Source organism: Perognathus longimembris, chromosome 2 (assembly GCF_023159225.1).
Source record: "Perognathus longimembris pacificus isolate PPM17 chromosome 2, ASM2315922v1, whole genome shotgun sequence".
Taxonomy (NCBI): domain Eukaryota; kingdom Metazoa; phylum Chordata; class Mammalia; order Rodentia; family Heteromyidae; genus Perognathus; species Perognathus longimembris.
In genome coordinates this window covers 66,656,904-66,677,130 of record NC_063162.1, presented here as the reverse complement: position 1 = coordinate 66,677,130, position 20,227 = coordinate 66,656,904, and the positions used below count along the sequence as shown (strand labels likewise).

Sequence of the window (20,227 nt, the reverse complement as noted above, 5' to 3'; positions counted from 1 at the left end):
AAGGAGATGAAGAGTGGGGAAAGCCACAGTTATAAGCTAGAGATCATGGCCAGATGATGTCCCTCTAGCAAGACTCCATCTCAGCCAATAAGCTGCCTTGTTACATCATGCAGATTACCTCCCTCCTCCTCAGCAAGACTCCTTCTCAACCAATAAGCTGCTCTGATACATCATGCAGTTGCTTGCTGGAGACTGGTGACTCCATCCATGGTGGCCCCCTGCCCTCTGCCTGAAGATGGGTCTCCAGGCTCTCTGCAGGGCCATCTGCCAGGATGTTGGTACAGCAGGCTGACAGGTTGAAGCATTGGTGGCCACCTCTGCCACCAGAGCGTTGAGACTGCAGCACTGTGAGGAATGTTGGCTTCCTTCTGAAGCCTGGGCCATCACTGACGGTGGGTGACAGCCCTCCTGTGGTGTTTCTGTGCTGTGAAGGTGCTGCTTTAGTTCATTTTGCTTTCCTCATTGACATAGGATTATTGTACCTGCTCATGGGACTGGTTGACATTTCCATCCCTGCGTACAGCTTGTAACAAGTAAATCAGGGTCGTTAGCCTCTCTGCCTCATCCATCTATCCCGTCTTTGTAGTGAGAACCTTTGCACCGCCTCTCCAGCTGTCCTGAGATGTGCACATTGTCATTGTTAACTAGCACTTACATTGCTCCCATGTGCTTCTCTACCATATGAGGGCCCTGCATCCCCAGAACTCATTCTCTATTCCCAGGCTGTCCTCAGGGCCCAGCCTCTTCACTCTGGCTCCTGTTCTGGTGCTCATTGGTAGTGAAGGAGTAAGGCCTGGACCTAAGATGAGAACCTTCCCTCTGATGGGGTAGTGATGGGGAGCATGTGGGCTCCTTAGGGCTGGTGACAGGGAGTGCATGGGCTCTGACGGGCTGGTAACAGGGAGCACCATGGGCTCTGATGGGCTGGTGACAGGAAGTGCTATGGGATCTGACTGGCTGGTGACAGGAAGTGCTATGGGATCTGACAGGCTGGTGACAGGGAGCACCATGGACTCCGACGGGCTGGTGACAGGGAGTGTGTGGGCTCTGACGGGCTGGTGATGGGAGCATGTGGGCTCTGGCTTGCCCTCCTTGGGGCGTGGGGCCTGGGCTTTGAAGATATCTTCTTAGTTTGAATCAACGCATTGCACAGATGTGAAAAGCCATGCTCAGAGGAGTTGGTGTCTGCAGTCTAATGCCATGGTGACTGCTAAAGGAATGACTTGTCTATTTAAGCTCCAAAACGATGTCTCCTTCTGCCCCTGCGTTGAAGTGGGCAATGGGGCACCCTGGCCATTCATCAGCTCAGAATGGTACTAGACCCGGCTATGTTCCTATGGAGCAGGTGCCTCCAAATGCCCTGGGATGGCTTATCCTTCCCTTTCCCTCCCTTCCTCTTTCTCCTTCCCTTCCCCTCCCCTCTCCTCACCTTTCTCCTCCCCTCTCCTTCCCTCCCTTTCTCTTCCCTTACCTCCCCTCCTGAGGGGGCGGTTCTCATTTGGCTTTTCTGCTCAAGGCTAGCACTCTATCACTTGAGCCACAGCTCCACTTGTAGCTTTTTGCTTGTTAATTGGAGATATGTATCTGTTAGATTTATCTGCCCAGACTGACTTTGAACCTTGATCTTCAGATCTCAGCCTTCTGAGTAGCTCAGATTACAGGTGTGAGCCACTGGCACCTGGTCTTTTCCACCCTTTTTTTTGGGGGGGGGCAGGTTTGGGGGCTTGAATTTAGGGTTTGGCACAATTCCTGAGCCTCTTTGAGCTCCAGGATAGCTCTCTACCACTTGAACCACAGCACCACTTCCAGCTTTTTTTTTTTTTTTTTTTTTTTTTTTTTTAGGTAAGAGTCTCATGAACTTTCCTGCCCAGGCTAGCTTTAAACCACGACCCTCAGATCTCAGCCTCCTTAGTTGCTAGGATTACAGACATAAGCTACGAGCGCCTGGCCTTTCTACCTCTTTTTATGTGAATAAATGCTTTTGTATGAAATAATAAAATGAGGGGAACAGCAATGTATGTAAGGCACATCATCAAATGAGCATGCGCACACTCGCCTCCCTGTGAGTTTAAGACCTGTCATAAAGAAGCTCCTGTGGGCATGGTGGGTCTGACAGATGGTGACCAGAATGATCTGGAGGATTGGTGCCCTAAGTGCCAGGTGACAGGTAAGCCTCACCTCCCTCAGGTGGGTGGCCTTAATGTCCTAGCTGTCAACAAGCTCTGTCACCCTCAGCCACAATCTCTCTTTATGTTATGGCCTGGAGGCCATTCAGAACCGGTTAAGCACCAATTCCCTTCAGTACCAAGATTTTACCACACAGACCTTTCTTTCTTTTCTGGTCTAACCAGCTTGTCTTTGACCTTGGTTCTTTCTACTTGTTCCTTCTTTTGTTTTTATTTTAATATTTTTGATTAATTATCTTTGTAGTCACTGGTAAAGTCATTTCAAGTTCAGCTTGGAATAAGATATAGTGAGGGAAGGGAAAGAGGTAGGGAGAGTGGGGAAGAAGGTGGCAGATGGGCTGGCAGGGGTTATTGTACATGGTTTAAGAATGCTGAAGTGAGTTCTTACCCTCCCTGGAACTCACAGTAGGTTTAGTTTATTATGATGATTTTTCTCCTGGAGGACAAGCTGCATAGTCAAGCCCAATCCGCACCCCAGACGGTGGGTCTCCAGGTGGCCTGGCCTGGGCTGTTCCCCAGGACAGAGACTCAACTTCCGGGTCAGAAGGCTCTCCTTGTTAGGAGGCTCTTATTCCAGAAGCCCTGGGAGCCTGGCCCACAGCCTGGGCTGACATTGTCCTTGCCTGTGAGCAAACATGCCGGCTGGTCTTGGCTGGGCATACCTGCTTGCCACTCCTGCCTGTGGCTCTGAGCCTCCCACACTTGGGGTTCCACCGCCTGCCTGGCCACTCCATTTCCCCCCTGCTCTGATCAGGCTGTGAGTGTGAAGGACGGGCTTTGACAATCAGCAGTGGGAGGAGCAGCAGTGATCAGTGATGGCTTAGGAAAAGCCACTATGGAAGGAGAAACGGTCCCAGCCATGCCGCCGGGGCCTAGCACAGTAAGTTCCCAGCTCCTGGCTGTCTCTCCAAGGGTGGCTGGTCCTACTGCCACCCACAGTGCCTTCTAACTCCTTCCTAGGAAGCTTATTCTGTGCAAAGAAAAGAGCAAAGGCGAGCCCCAGGTTTTCTTGTAAATATTCACACTGGGTCTCCTCCCTGGCCAGCCCAGGCCTTCCCTTCCATATGGCTGTGACCTAGCCAGAATTTCAGGACACAGGGAGCAGGACCCTGGGGAGAGTGGGTGGCAAATGACAGCAGGTGAGTTTCATTCTGGGCATGATGTTCATTTTCATAGTTCAGCTCAGAGATAAAGTGACATTAGGCTGTGCTATGCTATGCTATGCTACGCTATTCTATCTAGCCATTCCTATCATCACTGCCTCATGTGTAATTAAGGAACACAAAAGATCCAGACTGGCAGTTCTGATACTTGGGGTTTCATTCTTTTGTTGTTGTTGTTGTTTGTTTGTTTTTAACAGTTTAAATTGCATTTTTTATGCTACAATCTTTTTTTGCCAAAATGATATAGTCATTCATATATAATCTATTTATAGATAATTTTTAACCATATGCTTAATGTCTTGATGGTAACTTACAAAGTAAGAAATTGTTCCTAATTCACATATAATGGTTTGTAGTTGGGTGCTGGTGGCTCATGCCTATAACCCTAGTTACTCAGAAGGCTGAGATCTGAGGATGGTGTCACACTGTGGGTCGTGATGTTGAAGGATGGATCGCTGGCTGGCATTCTGTGAATACCAGTTTTTCTACCAGCCCTGTATGGTTTTCTCATCCCCAGGATGAGGCAGCACCGGAGCACAGCCTTGGGAGGCCCGTGGCACCTCTGATCCTGGCAGAGGACCTTACCTGGGAGCTGAAAGGACACAGTGGCCAAACTTGAACTTTAGTTTCTGCCAACAAATACCCTTTGCTCCCCAGCCTGGGCCCTTTACCCTATTTGTAACTTATGCAGTGTAGATAAGATTTTGCCTCTTTTATTCTTTCTCGTGTGTGTGTGTGTGTGTGTGTGTGTGTGTGTGTGTGTACACTGAGGCGTGAACTCAGGGCCTGGGTGCTGTACCTTAGCTTTTCTCCCTCAAAGCTGGTGAGTCACAGATCCACTTTCAGCTTTTTGCTGCTTAATTGAAGGTAAAGAATGTCAAGGACTTTTCTTCCCTGGGTTGGCTTCAAACCATGATCCTCAGATCACAGCCTCCTGATTTGCTAGTTTTGCAGCCGCAAGCTGCCAGTGCTGGCTGGAGTCTGCCCACTGATATTCAAGGTGGCCCCACAGACTGTTATGGCCCATGGAGTTCTTGTTCTCGGGAGAGATTTAGATCCTGTGGGTTGCCAAGTCGCTGTTGCTACGTTTCCTCCAAATAGTAAAATCCTCAGCAAGGAATGAGTATTGATGACTTCCAAAAAATACTAATGTTTAAATAATTACTTGTTTTTAAAAATTATTTCTTCTTTGCATCTTAGCTGTCATGTGCGTCCTAGGGAAGTGGGGTCCTAAGGGTCTGAGCTACTGCTGTGTTAGCGGTGACTCCTCCAGCCCATCTGATCAGCCCACCTGACCACACCATGGAGGAGCCTTAGATCCTGGGGGCCACTACCTTGACGGGCTGGGAGCTGGAATGGGTGGGCTTGGTAGGGTTGTGTTTGCATGGTTGACCTTCACTGTGAAGTCTGCCTCGCCCATCCCCCTCCTTCCTTTCCTCGGGTACCTGTGGAAAGTGAAGGCTGTGATAAGTGTCTGCCAAGCAGGCCGCAGGTGAGGGAGGCGTGGGCTGGTGGAGGCTGGCAGGGCACTCTGCGGCCTGTGGATTCCCCTCCTAACCCAGCAAGGCCCTGGGCTCCTTTCTCCTGGGAGCTCTCCCCAGGATGTTGGGCAGCTTGTGGGCTCAGAAAGGTCAACCTTGACTCAGGAAGGCTCCTGAGGACCAGAGTGACAGCCCTTTGTACTGAGCTTGTCATGCAGATCTGCAAGACTGGTGTCTCCAAGTAGGGACTTCCCAGGTCATGGTCAGAACTAGGAGCAGGCACTTTAGTACCTGTTAGCGTCCCAGCCCTCTGGAAGCTGTAACATGTATTGTGGGTATCATGGAGGCGCTAGATGAATGCATCTCCAATCTAGGTCTACTCTTTCCTGTCAAAGATACCAGAGACATCACGTCCCTGTGGTGCCCTATGTCAGGTTGCTTCAGAAACAGCTGGCAGCGGCACCCATACAGAAGGGAGCTAGGGCTCCATACTTGTCATCTCAGCCCACATCAGGGCTTCAAGGAGTGCTGGAGCCCTGTCCTGACCCCAGCCCCTCAGTGACCACCCCCCCCCCCATGATCTGCAGGAATGGCTCTATACACCAGACTAAAGGAGCAATGGGAGAAAAGATGGGTTGGGTGGAACAGTTTTTCTCTCCTCTTTGGCATAGGGCTTCACTGTCCCTCAGCGAAGGACTCTCCTTTGTCTGAGGGTCCTTGGAGCTGAGGCAGCCCCCCAGGGTGGGCTAGTGAGCCCTGGAGATTCTAAAAGGGGTCAGCCTTGCTATGTGGTTCTAGGCATTGCGCCTGCCTGGCCTGGCCTGTGACCCAGGGGTGCTGATGTCTGCACGCAGGGTTGGGGCTGTTGCCAAGTACTGTACGTGGCTTGTGGTGGCCTTTGCTGTGCCTTGGCGAGGGAGTTGAGTGGCCTGCACTTGCTGGGCTGGGGCTGAGGATATGTAGGGGCCTGCAGCTCTCTGTGATACTAGAAGAGGGCCTTGGAGAGTGCTGAGATTTGCTTCAGGTATTTATTTATTTATTTATTTATTTATTTATTTATTTATTTATTTATTTATTTATTTATTTTGGTGGCAGTACTGGGGCTTGAACTCAGGGCCTGGGCTCTGTCCCTTAACTTTTCACTAAAGGCTAGCACTATACCACTTGAGCCACAGCTTCACTTGCAGCTTTTTAGTGGTTATCTGGAGATAAGAGTCTCACAGACTTTCCTGTCTGGGCTACTTTTGAACCTCAAACCTCAGCTCTTAGTCTTCTGAGTAGCTAGGGTTACAGGTATGAATCACTGGCTTTCTCTTTAGTTCTAAGTGTGCTCATCCCTTTATGGAGAAGTTACATGTGGCCTTCCTTCCAAGACCACCTGTGTGTAGTTCAACTCTTTCTGGCTTTGTACCAGCTCAGGCTTAGACTTCTAATGGAATAGCTGAGTATTTCTTCCTTTTGGCTCTTTCCTTCAAAATTTTGTCATTCCTGATTTTATAAAGTGGCAGTAGACTCTGTATGCTATTCAGATTTGGCACACACACCCTCTGTTAGGCTGTGTAGTGTGACGCTGGCTTTGGAGGACATTGGAGCAGGACAGACTTAGTCTCTGACCTATCTCCTCACCTTTTTTTTTTTTTTTTTTTTTAATCCAGTCCTGGGGCTTGTACTCAGGGCCTGGGCACTGTCCCTGAGCTTCTTTTTGCTCAAGGCTAGCACTCTACCACGTGAGCCACAGCACTATTTCTAGCCTTTTCTGAGTAGTTTATTGGAGATAAGAGTCTCATGGACTTTCCTGCCCAGGATGGCTTCAAACCTCAATCCTTAGATCTCAGCCTCCTGAAGAGCTAGGATTGCAGGAGTCAGCCACCGGTGACTGGTTCTTCTTACCTTTAAGCTAAGAAACAAGCCCTGTATTTCCTCAGGGTCTCCTGGCTCTCCTGCCTCCTGAGACCCTTCCCCTTTCCATTCTGTCTCCAGGGACCTGTAAGGGAGAGTGACAGAGCCCACACCCTGTCAAATCCCTGCCATGCAGGTGCTTATGTTTGGCATTCGTGGTGTCTGTGCGATGTCACCTGTGCAGAAATGCATGAGAGACTGGGTGAAGATGATGTTTGACCAGTGAGTTGTTGTAATGTTTTTTGGTAAGTTCCATGGCAGAAAAATAGTATGCATGATTTAAGTCCTGAAACTATTGGATAATGGAAGAAATTGAGTAAGAGTGTCAGTCTATTATCTACTGGGTAAATGAGTATCAGTGCCTTTTCCTCTTGCTCTTTACAACTCTATACAGGCTCTATACAAGAGCCCGAGGCTCTTGTTAAAGTGAGGGTCCCATGGGGGTCATGTTAGGAATTCATCTGCTTTAATTTTTAGCCTTACCTGTTCAGATAGAATGCCTCAGCCAAAATAAGCTTCAACCACATCATTTGTCTGCCCCCCCCTCCTCTTCCTCCTCCTTCTTTTCTGTTGTAGTTTGGGGTTTGAACTCACAGCTCCATGTTTACTAGACAGTTGATTTACCACTTGAGCCACACCCCAAGCCCTCTTGTTTGCCCACTTGGAGCTCATTTCTGTGCATTCATTTGGGCCTGTTGACTGTTATATTATCAAACAGTAGTATAAAATCTAGTGTGTATTTAGCTTGAAATTCAGTGGATACATAGTAACTATCAAACCCTTACAAACAAGTATGTAGACTCTACAGGCCCTCAAAACTGCCAAAGCTGATATTTGTGAAGGATGATGGCTCAAGCCCGGACATGAATGCTGCTTCAGAGCTGGAGCGCGAGCTGTGCATTCACGTGTGCACGTGTGCATTCATGCATTCGTTCTACAGTGATGACGTGACTCCTGCAGGCCAGGTCACAGGGAAGGCAGTAACTGCTGTCACCTGGCTAGCTGGAAACACGGCATGGTCTGCCCCTGCTCGGCCCTGGCACCCAGTATGAAAAGATTTCAGGGACTGTCCTGTGCAGCCTACCTGGGCCGGGCAGGCAGGAGCAGAAGCACGGGAAGGGGCACTGAGGTGAGCGGGGGCAGCAGGTCCAGAAGTGTGGCTAGACCACAGCTGCAGGGAGTTGGGGGTGCTCAGGTCACTGGGTCTCTCCCCTCCCCCCTTTTTTTTCCTGTCCTATATAATGGCAGTTTGAATACCCTCATAATATTATGCCGAAGAGTTTAGAAAACAGAAGTACAGTAAAAGTAAACACACACACACACACACACACCAAAGTTTATTAACTTTGGATTGCAAATGAAGATACACTTAATATGGGCTGGGGAGATAGCCTAGTGGCAAGAGTGCCTGCCTCGGATACACGAGGCCCTAGGTTCGATTCCCCAGCACCACATATACAGAAAAACGGCCAGAAGCGGCGCTGTGGCTCAAGTGGCGGAGTGCTAGCCTTGAGCGGGAAGAAGCCAGGGAAAGTACTCAGGCCCTGAGTCCAAGGCCCAGGACTGGCCAAAAAAAAAAAAAAGATACACTTAATGTGCAAAGAAAATGTTCAAACAAAAAAAAAAACAACAAAAAATGTTCAAACAGTCTGATAAAATAATTATTTGGAAATGGGAAAAAAATCTTTTGGAAGTTTATATGTGTGCTGTTCCCCTGCTCCCTCCCGTGTGTGTGTGTGTGTGTGTGTGTGTGTGTGTGTGCATGTGCACACACTCCGGGGGCTTACTTGGATGCTGTCCCTGTGATTTTGACCTCAAGGCTAGGGCTCTACCACTTGACCCACAGCTCCACTTCTGGCTTTTTGGTGGGTTTTCATGTCCAGGCTGGCTTTGAACCGCGATCTCCAAATCTCAGCCTTCCGAGTAGCTAGGATTACAGGCCTGAGCTACCAGTGTCTGGCTTTTTTTTTTTTTCCTGTTTTAATATGCCAAAAAATTAATATAATTTTGGAGTCTACTAGCTTGAGTCTGGCGGTACCTGAGGGCCTCGGGCCCTTCCCAGCGTCGAGGGCACAGGCAGGGGGGGCAGAGATCAGCACAGATGTGGAGGTCAAATGGCAGGATGTGAGGCGAGGGACTCCCAGGCCAGGTTTGTCTGGGGTGTCTGTGGATTTCTGCATTGGGGTAGAGCCCCAGATCATCCTGGAAACCTCCCATCCCAGTCTGTGGGTCAGCATCAGTGGGCTACAGACTGGACCAAGCGGGCTGTGTCCCCTGGCCAGGCTCTGTGCCCCCGTGGTGTTGTTGCCTGAGGAGAGCTGGGAGATGACTCTGGATCGCCACGCTCGGAGCAGCATCCAGACATGGGTGTCATGGCGATGTTGTGCGGTTGCCTCCTGTGCAGGGGGGCAGCCTTTGGTAGTGCTGAGCTGGTGCCCGCCCAGGCTTGGTGGGAGGGTGTCCTTGCTGCTGGCCGCCCCCCTCCTCCCCCCGCCCATGGGCGCCCCATCTTGCTGCTTGTTGCTGCCCTGCCCTGCCCAGGTGATAAAATGGGCCAGCAGTGACAATGTTTGACTTCCCATTGATGATTAAGCCTGGAAGCTGTCAGCCCCCACCCCCACCCCCACCCCCATTGCCAAAGGTGTCGTGTGATGCATGTCTTGTTCTCTGCAGGTTCCTGGGAGTTCCATTCAGTCCTCAGCTCTCCGCTGTGATAAGCTGCCAGGGTGAGTGCACATGGGGAACTGTCTTCCTGGAGAGGGGAGACTTGCCCATTAGGTTATTCCATGGTAATCTCCTCCTCCCCTCCTCCTCTTCTTCCTTCTCCCCCATCTTCTTCCTCCTCCCCTTCTTCTCTTTTCTTCTTCCCTCCTTTCCTGTTGGCACTGGCTTTTGACCTGTAATCCTCAGATCTCGGCCTTTTCAGTAGCTAGGATTACAGATGTGAGCCACTTGCTCCCCATGTTCCTCCATCCCTCTTTGTCTCACACCTGGACACCCCCTCCAGGCACCTGCATCCTGTGCCATTTTTCTGATTCTCTGCTTACTCCATAGTAGCTAGTATCAATTCTGCAAGGACTTTCTCATCCTATGCTTTGATTCTCTGCTTACTCCATAGTAGCTAGTAGCCTGTATCAACTCTACAAGGATGTTCTCATCCTGTGCTTTCCGGGGGTGGGGGGCTGGGAGGGTTGAGAAAGTGTGGAAGAGGGACAGAGCCAGATTCCCAGTGTGTGCAGGTTCTCTGTGAAAACCTGGGAGTGCAAGTACTCATCTCCCTTCCCTGTTCCCCTTGGCTGACCGGCCCTTCTCTCTTGCCAGGCCTATGATCCTGAGTGCCACCATGGAAGACAACCATGTGCTGGATCTTACCTACATCACGGAGCGCATCATTGCCGTGTCCTTCCCCTCCAGCTGCTCTGAGGAGTCCTACCTGCATAGCCTGCAGGAGGTGACACGCATGCTCAAGTCCAAGCACGGGGACAACTACCTGGTAAGTAGGCGGGGCTCCCTTTGGCCCCAGCGTGGCAGCCAGTCCCTCCTTTTCCCTCCCATCTTTCATGTGCAGGTACCAGGGTATGAGCTCTGGGCCCGGGTACTGTATTTAGCTGTTTTGTTCAAGATTTTCCTGCAGGGTCTGGTTTCCAACCATGATCCTCAAATCTCAGCTTCTTGATGGGCTGGGGTTACAGGTGTGAGGTGTGGCTTGATTTCTAATTTACACGTGCTACTGGATGTTGCATTTGGGTAGAATGTACAAGAATGGCCTCCCCTCCTCCAATTGGGCGCTAGAGTCTCTGTTGTTTCTTGTGAGTTGTAATCACTGTTTGGATTACATTATAGTTTCCTAGTACTTTCTCTGAAGCTGCCGCCTTATCTACCCTCAAGCTAATCCTTCCTAACCCAACAAGGCGCTTATTGTCACCTTATCAGTCATCCCAATGACTGGACTGGAGCAGTGCAGGGATGTAGTGCAATGCTGCCTCTCTCCAACCTCAGAGCAGCTGGCCCAGCCCAGCACTGCTTCCAGAAGTTTCCTCTGTAGGAGCATACGAGGACCCCTTCCTACCCCTTGGTTCCCAGAGGCTCTGTGCCTTTTCCTCCTGAGGCTCATCCTAGCCATGGGGCCGGTTGTTGTCTAGGCCTGTGGTGTTCAAGCCCCTCGATTGGCCTCACTGCTCCTAGTCAACAACCAGGGCCCTTCCTCTCCAGGACTGCCCTCACTTTTGTGTTTGTTTCCCTGACTGGGACTTGAACTTGGGGCCTCCAGCTCTTGCTTAGCTTCTTGAATCTAGGATGGTGCTTTATGACTTGAACCATGTCTCCACTTTGGAGTTTTTGCTAGTTAATTGGATTTGTGTCTTATAGACTTTCCTGCCCAAACCAGTCTTGAACTATGATCCTCAGATCTGACTCTGCTGAGTAGCTAGGATAACAGGCAAAAGCCATGGACACAGAGAGAGCTGCCACTGAGGTAGACACTGCAGGACTCCAGCTTCTACCTTGACAAGCTGCAGCTGGACTGGTCAGGGCACACCAAGACTTCTCTTAAAGCCCCCACCTTCACCATCCATGTTAGTCCATGCAGAGGGCCAGGATCTGGGCACTGACTGGACAAACCTGAGTCCATTGTTTACCATGTGGGGTTTGTAAGGAACAGATTGCCCTTCAAACTGACAATGGACAGAAGTGGCGCTGTGGCTCAAGTGGCAGAGTGCTAGCCTTGAGCAAAAGGAAGCCAGGGACAGTGCTCAGCCCCTGAGTCCAAGGCCCAGGACTGGCAAAAAAAAAAAAAAAAAAAAAGAGCTGGGATGGGCTGGGAATATGGCCTAGTGACAAAGTGCTCATCTCGTATACATGAAGCCCCGGGTTTGATTCCTCAGCACCACATATATAGAAAAAGCCAGAAGTGGCACTGTGGCTCAAGTTGTAGAGTGCTAGCCTTGGGCAAAAAGAAGCCAAGAATAGTTCTCAGGCTCTGAGTTCAAGCCCCTGGACTGGCAAACACACACACACACACACACACACACACACACACACACACACACACACACACACACAAAAAAAAAAAGCACAAACAAAACCCAAACAAAAATGAGCTGGGTGCCCTATCAAGGCAGATGTGACCCACAGGTGGGGGACTCATGGGGTGACCTGGGAAAGATCCTCCTCATGATGCACCCCCCCTAACCACCCCATTTCTGGAATGTGAGAGGTGTTTAGTTTATCTCTAAGGCTTTTTGCTTTCCTTGGAGCCACACACAGCTTGGGTGAAGTTCAGGCCTTTTTGTGTCTGGGCCTTGCCCACACCTAGTGGGGACCCTGTGCCCCAGGGGGCACTTTATCCTGAGCATGTCTGGAAGTTCTGCACAGTGGACAGACTCCGGTGTGTAGGTAGATTCTTTACAGTAGGATATTTGCAGTCATTACAGTGAATCAAAAGTGACAGGTTTCTTTTGTTCTGCTTGACCCAAATAGAATACAGAATTCTTACTGGATTTATAAGGATTCATTGTGCCATCCTTGTCTCTCTTATTGTAATTTTTTCCCCTGATTTTGTCATAATGCATACATCTGTATGCTCCCTCCACCTTTCCCAAACCTCCTGACCTTGAAGGTGAACACATAGAAGATGCAGTTCGGTTTCATCCTTCGGTCTCTGGGGATGGGTGATTGCCCTAAAAGCTTTCTTTCTCTTCTTTTTAGGTATTAAACCTTTCGGAAAAGAGATATGACCTTGCAAAACTTAACCCAAAGGTATGGATTTTATTCCTCTAAATCCTGAATTGGATAGAATGTAAATGATACCTGCTTTGCTTATGCAAAAGTATTTCATTAAAAGCTTTTTGTTAAATGTGGCCTGAAAAGGAGCAATAGGAACTGTTCATACCTCTTGTTTGCTTTTCTTTAATTAACGTTACTTTAATTTGGAATAATTACATCATTTTAAGCTACAGAAACAACAGGGACCCCAAATGCCCTTTATCTGGTCTCCCCAGGGACAGCATTCATAGGGGCCCAGTGTCCTAACCTGAAAATCTGGAACTTTCTGAGCTTCCATAATGATGCCATGAGTGGAAAATTCTATACCGTGAAGCTTGGTTTCCTACACAAACATATTTTGTTTTATTTGTTTGGTTTAGTTTGGTTTTGCAGTACTGAGATTGAACCCCAGGCTTCCCACAATTGGTGTATCACTGAGCCCCCGGCTTCCGGCCTTTCCCTACCAACATGTTCATTTGTTGCTTATTTGGTTGGTATTAAAGCTGGAATTCTCTTTTAATGTATTTTTATGGCAATTATAAAGGTGATGTACAGAGGGGTTACTGTTTTTTTTTTTTTTGGCCAGTCCTGGGCCTTGGACTCAGGGCCTGAGCACTGTCCCTGGCTTCTTCCCGCTCAAGGCTAGCACTCTGCCACTTGAGCCACAGCGCCGCTTCTGGCTGTTTTCTGTATATGTGGTGCTGGGGAATCGAACCTAGGGCCTCGTGTATCCAAGGCAGGCACTCTTGCCACTAGGCTATATCCCCAGCCGGGGTTACTGTTTTTTAAATCAGGTAATGAGTACATTCCTTTTTGAACAATATTACCCCTTCCCTCCCACAGTTCATTTTCTTTTTTTATTTTATTTTTTGGCCAGTCCTGGGGCTTGGACTCAGGGCCTGAGCACTGTCCCTGGCTTCTTTTTTTGCTCAAGGCTAGCACTCTGCCACTTGAGCCACAGCGCCACTTCTGGCCATGTTCTGTATATGTGGTACTGGGGAATCGAACCCAGGGCCTCATGTATATGAGGCAGGCACTCTTGCCACTAGGCCATATCCCCAGCCCCCCCACAGTTCATTTTCAACATAGTGTCTAGTGAGTACCACTGCTGCATTTGTTCACCTTTTGTCCCTCCATTTCTGTGCCCCCTTTCTCCCAAAGGCAGATACATGAATAAATAAGACAAAGCAAACAAAAATGGTAACAAAGAGAAGCCTCTTGTTTCCATTTCCTGGAGCTCACTGCTGGAACTCTCTTGCAGCCCAGGTGGTCCTCAGACTCCAAACCCTTCTGCCTCAGTCTCCAAAGTTTTGTGATTACAGGCATGCATTGTCACACCCAGCAAATTATTTTTTTAAGCTGATTGTTAAAATTAGCTTTTAGGCTATGTGGATAAAATGTATATAACACATAAATGAATCTCATCTTTATCTCTCATCTTCAGCGTATCTTATGTGCATGTAAACATTCCAACAAACAAACACCAAAAACAAAACAAATCTTATCCATGTTAGATAAGCCCAGGAGAGGAGACCCAAGAGGGCTGGAGACGGAGGTCAGGTGGTGGAGTGTCTGTACAAAAAGGGATTCATGGAAATGTAATAGTAGTAATTATTCCTAACTGAGTGGAGAGTGCTTAACTTTTTATGCTTCCTGGCTGTTTTCCAAAGTTTCCATCTCATTTCACACTGTGTCCACAGCTTGAATTCTGAGATACAGTTCTGCTTTTTGTCTGCCTTCAGAAAAGGAAATCAAAGCAAAGCAACACCCCCCTGTGGCCACTGTGGGTTGTAGGGCTGCTTCAGCTTTCTCTGAGCTTTGGTTCTGTTTGGGGACTCAACTGTAATCAATTTTTGAAGATGCTGCCTCCTTCCTGGGCACATTCCTGTTTGTCAGGGATTTTGTGTCCTGAGCCAGTGAGACAGGCCTTTGTCCCTGCCTTGCAGCATAGAGAACCCTGAGTACCCAGCCTGAAGACATATGCAGTGGCCAGGATGAAGGATCCCACTGTGATCTTCGCAGTGCTTGATCCCTGCCCACTTGCTCTTGTACAATGAAACCCTGGGGAAGGCCTTTCTGGAACTATAACCAGCTGCAGAAGAGCAGATCAGCGCCAAGAAGAGGTGTGAGGCCTGGGCAGTACGGCTCTTCATTGTTTCAGGAAAGGAATACAAGACATCTTAAAAAATATATATATATATATATATTTTAAAGTTAACAAAGGAAAGTAGCAAGCCTCTCCACCCATCCAGAAAGGGTCCTGTGGCCCAGTCCTCTTGGAGGTAGTTTTAGAGTAGGGGTCTCCTTTCAGGTCTTTACCCCTGGGCTTTGCACTAATTGATTGATGGCTTGTGCATGTGTACCTCAGCTCTTTTTCCTTTGTTGCCAGTCCTAGAGCTTGACCTCAGGGCCTGGGCTCTGGCCCCAGCCTCTCTGTACTCAAGGCTAGTGCTCTACCACTTGAGCCACAGCACCACTTCTGGCTTTTTCCGACAAGTTTATTGCAGATAAAGAGTTTCATGGACTTTCCTGCCCAGCCTGGCTTCAAACCGCAATCCTCAGACCTAAGCCTCCTGAGTGGCTAGGACTACAGGTGTGACCCACTGGTACCCGTTCCAGCAGCCTTCTTTATTCTCAAGTGAATTATTTTAGGAAATGAACAAAGCCATCATGAGATTACCTCAGAAGGCTACAGCAGGTGGAAACTGAGGCCGCTCTTCTCTCTCCCTTGTAGATCATGGACGTAGGCTGGCCAGAGCTGCATGCGCCACCCCTGGACAAGATGTGCACCATATGTAAGGCACAGGAGTCCTGGCTGAACAGCGACCCGCAGCATGTGGTTGTGATCCATTGCCGGGTGAGTGTCGCCCCTGCCCTGTGCTCGGGTTCCAGCTGGGCCTCAGCTGTGTGTAGAATGGGATCCCCCCTGCTCACATGGAGGAGTGGAGGAGCCGGGACTCTGGGGTCACCGTCAGCTAGTAAGATGTGCTCTGCATGCATGAACTACTAGGTTTTCCTACTTGTTCTCAAAATGGAACAGAAAGGACCCATGCCAACTCAGGGTACGTATTTGTTTCTTCACCCATTACAAAATCAAGAGATGGGGAGATGTTTAAAGCAGAGACAGCAAGTTAATTTGAAAGTGGAAGGGAAGCCAGGAGAAGTAGCCAGAGGAGCCCCCAAATCCACTGAGTGTTGATGGCTGGTGTGTGCCCATCTCCTGCTTTTTCTATGGTTGAGCGCATGCCTAGAGCACTGTGCAGGAGTCCCAGGGCTGTGAACAAGGTGTTCCATGATGGGTTGCGTGTGGGCTCCACGTGCTGTGCCTGCCACTTCTTCCTTCCACTTGACAGTTCCAGTTCCCTTTTCTTTCCCTCATACTTTCCATGCATGCAAAGTTGCCTTTACGATGCATTGGCTTGAGGTCATTGGGCAGTTTTCTAAACCTTTATTTTTTCATCCATTCCGTTCCACATGTGTATTTTTATAATGAAGTTAAAATTAAGTTGTAGTAATTAAAATGTATGGTACAGGAGTGGTGCAGTGGCCATCAAGAGATCCCTACAATGCTTCCTTTCTCTAAGCAACTCTGCCTCTCAGATGAGACTCCTCAGATGCATAGAAAGTTTTCCACAGTGCTATGTTTATTGCTTGGCACCAGTTTGAGACACCTGCAAAACGTGCCATTAAGCCAGGAGCTCAAATCTGCAGTCTCAGCTGCTTGGCAGGCTGGCATCTAGAGGCTGAGGTTCAAAGCCAGCTGGAACAGAAAAGTTGATCAGACTCCCATTTATAGTTCATCACCAAAATGCTGGACTGGAGGCATGGCTCAAGTGGGAGAGCACCAACCTTAAGCAAGAAAGCTCAGGAAGAGTGAGAGGTCCTGATTGAAAGCTCCAGTATTCACTCACACAAACACACACACACACACACACACACACACACACACACACGTTAGGAGAGATAAGCCCTCTTGAAATTTGGAATGTCAGCGTTCACAGAAGTTCGTCATCATCTTCATGTGAACGTGGATTTGCTGGCATTGGCTGGAATTTGCCTGTTGTGCAGAATGCATTTCCTTTCCCACATGCCAGGCATGACTAACATAGCTGGGGCTGCCTCCTTAGCTTGGGCAGGAGCTGGGTGTGCTAGGACATCCTGTGCCCCCTGCCCCTGTGCCTCCTTCCTGGTTCACCACAAAGGGGCTGCTGGGTGTACTCAAACTTGCCCTCACTCAGCAGGCACCAGCTGGTGCTTGAGCAGAGTAGGCCCTCTGTTTCTTCTGGGAATTGTCTCCTCATCGCATCCCTAGCTTGGGAGTCTGTGATGACTGGTAACCCCAGCTGAGGGTGTTCCTAGTGCTTCTGTTAAAATCAGACCAATACATTCAAGTTCAAAAATTTGCTGCTGTATTCAAAGATAACAGCTGGGCAGTTCCACCTAACACCTGTGAACTAAGAGGGCGTGTGTGTGTGTGTGTATGTATGTGTGTACACATACCTGTACTGGGGCTTGAACTCAAGACCTTGTGCTCTTACCCTTTTCACTCAAGGCTGAGGCTCTCCTGTGTAGGCCACGTTTCTGGCTTTTTGCTGGTCAATTGGAGGTAAATGTCCTTTGTATTTGTCTCTCCCTCCCAAGTAGCTAGGATCACAGATAGGAGTCTCCTTCCCAGCTGATGCTTTTGGATAACTGTGCTATTGATTTTGATGTCTCCTCCTCCGTTTCTATTTCTCTGGTGATGGTGATTGGGGCTGGGTCCTATCTCACACATGGGAGCTGCCCCAGGGCCAGGTCCCATCCCTCTGTCTTTATTTTTTCTGTCTTCTTTTTCTCAACTCTTTTTTTAAAATTATTTTTTGATTGTTAATATATTTTTTATTTTATTTTATACCTGATTGTTAATATAGACATGATGTACAGAGGGTCTCTCTCATCTTAAAGCTTGTTTTCTTTGTTTATGTTTAATAAAATGAACTCTAGTTTCATGGATTTTTTTTTCTTTTCCTTCTCTCTCTCTCTCTCTCTCTCTTTCCTTCCCTCCCCCATCTCTCTTTTTCTCTTTGTGCTGGTACTGGGGCTTGAACTCAGGCTTCCTGTGAGCTTTTTCACTCAGAGCTGGCACTTTTATCATTTGAGCCACAGCTCCACTTTTGGCTTTTAGGTGGTTAATTGGAGATAAGAGTCTCATGGACTTTTCTGCGCAGGTGGCTTTGAACCATAGTCCTCAGATCTCAGCCTCTTGAGTTGCTAGGATTCAGGGTGTCAGCCATGAGCTCCCAGCTTTTGTATTGTTTTCCAAGTTTCTAGTTTGTTTTCTCTGATCTTTGCAAGTTCTTTCCTTCCAGTAACTTTCCATCCTTCTACAAACTTTAGTTGGTTCTTTTTGTAGTTCCTTGAAGTAAAAATGAAGTTTTTTATTAGAGATTTTTCTTTTCTAGGCATTCATTGCAATAAACTTCTCTGTTAGGACTACTTTTGCTATGACTCATAAACTTTAGAATGTTGTTTTCATTTTTGTTTGTCTCTACATATTTAAATTTTTCCTCTTTCAAAATTTATTGTTTGTTTCCACTGTTGTTCAGAAGCATGTTGTTTAGCTTTCACATACTTGTGAATTTTCCAAAACTACTCCCGTTACTCACCGATGCCATGGTGGTCAGAGAGATGCTTGATAGGATTTCAGTCTTCTTACATCTGTTGAGACTTGCTCTGCAATCTAACATAAGATCCACCCTGAAGAATGTTCTGGGCACACTTGTGAAGAATGCATGTTTTGCTGTGGTTGGATGGAATGTTCCCTGTATGTTTGGTAGATCTGTTTGATCCAAAGTACAATTCAGGCCTGATGCTTCTTTATTGATTTCCTGCCTGGTCCATCTATCTGTTCTTCAAATGGTATATTGATGTCTCCACTGTTCCTATTGTCTTTGTTTATTTGAGGTAAGGTCTTACTATCCCCCTCAGGCTGGCCTTGAACTTGAACTCCTCCTGCCCAGCCTCTTGAGTTCCTGGCTTGGTCTCCACTGTTCTGCATTGCTTTCTACCTCTCAATATTTGTTTTCTTGTGGTGTATGTGAGAGAGGGGGGTTAGGATTTGAACTCAGGGCCTCATGTTTGTTTGACTGGCACTCTACTATTTGAGCCACACTTCTAGCCTCTAATCTTTGCTTTATATACTCCTAACAACTGCCGCATAAGTGATGGGTTAAAGGTATCAGCAGAGAATGCCATCCATAGTTCCTGGCTTTTGACTGAGACGTTGGTTCATTTTAGGTGAACTTTTCTTCTTAAAACAAATTGTTTCATGCAGGAAACATGTTGGTAGCTTTATGTGCCACGATTCTTGTCTCATGAATTTGCCAAGTGCAGTGGGCTTGATGTTCCTTTATGGATGTTGGTTTGTGCAAAGTTTGATTTGAATTTGATCAGTTACTCCTTTTTGAGGGTAGAGTTGGGGAGCAAGGGTGGCCTCTCAGTGCTTAGCTATTTGCACCCACAAGGCCCCAGATTCCACCCCCAGCGTCCATTGCTAGGGGGAGAGAGGAAAGAATAGTTGGAGAGCTGCCCATTTGGTTTTATGTGATTCTAGATCAGGGGTTGGCAAACTTCTTATTTTCTTTTTTCTTTTTTTTTTTTTGCCAGTCCTGGAGCTTGGACTCAGGGCCTGATGAGCACTGTCCCTGGCTTCTTTTTGCTCAAGGCTAGCACTCTGCCACTTGAGCCACAGTGCCACTTCTGGCCTTTTCTATATATGTGGTGCTGAGGAATTGAACCCAGGGCTTCATGTATATACATGAGGCAAGCATTCTTGTCACTAGGCCATATTCCCAGCCCCTTGGCAAACTTCTTGGAAAGCCAAATAGTTAGGCTTTGTAGACCATGTAGTTTTGCCTAAGTGTTTCACACCTGTTGCTGCTTTGTGGGGTGGAGAAATGTGTATAGTGTGTGTGTGTGTGTGTGTGTGTGTGTGTGTGTGTGTGTGTGTGTGTGTGTGTCTAGCCAGGGTCTAAGCAGACTTGAAGGAGGGTATTGACATAAAAGTATGGACTGGGAATGTGGCTTAGCAGTGGAGTGCTTGCCTCGCATACATGAAGCCCTGGTTCGATTCCACAGCATCACATAAACAGAAAAAGTCAGAAGTGACTCTATGGCTCAAGTGGTAGAGTACTAGCCTTGAGCATAAGAAGGGCTCAGGGACTGTGCCCAGGCCCTGAGTTCAAGCCCCAGGACTGGCAAAAAACAAACAAAAAAACAAACCCCAAAAGTATAATGTTTACAAATCTTAGAATCTGACTTTTAGCTTACCAATTGTAGAAAGAGGTGGTGGTGGCTGTAATCGGCTTACAAGCTGTGATTTTTCTTTAGTGGGTCACCACAGAATGTTTTAGAAGGCACGGTCCATTCTATGAGTCTGCTGATAGCCTACTGTGTAGTTTCCCCTTCTTCTTCTGGCAGTGATATTGGTTTCTGTGAGGGGCTCTACTTGTTTGTGGTTATGGTTCAAGAGATTTCCATTTCCATGAAGACCTGCCTGGGACAGGATTCCCCTGTTGTAAGGGGAAGGGTGGGAGGAGCCCCCTGGTGCTTGGTGCTGTGGAGTGCTGGTCTTACACCTCTTGTCACTGTTACCCCAGGGTAAGCATTCCTCTTTTTTCCCTTGGGTAATTAATTCATGCTAATTACTGCTGTTTCTGGCACTCTACAGTAGCCTAATTGGGACGTGGTGAAATGA

The 20,227-nt window shown here is 48.0% G+C and overlaps 1 protein-coding gene across 6 annotated transcripts in view; it reads left to right on the top strand.

Annotated features, from left to right (window-relative positions):
* The window catches only part of Tns3 (tensin 3), a 204,685-nt gene that overhangs the window by 87,035 nt on the left and 97,423 nt on the right, over positions 1-20,227 (top strand). For all 6 annotated transcript variants that reach the window (XM_048339393.1, XM_048339395.1, XM_048339394.1 and 3 more), the window contains 4 exons: positions 9,403-9,455; positions 10,051-10,222; positions 12,436-12,486; positions 15,227-15,349. In XM_048339393.1, coding sequence (XP_048195350.1) covers positions 10,055-10,222; positions 12,436-12,486; positions 15,227-15,349 — 342 coding nt within the window. In that variant the 5' untranslated portion in view covers positions 9,403-9,455; positions 10,051-10,054. The remainder of the gene's footprint in view (positions 1-9,402; positions 9,456-10,050; positions 10,223-12,435; positions 12,487-15,226; positions 15,350-20,227) is intronic.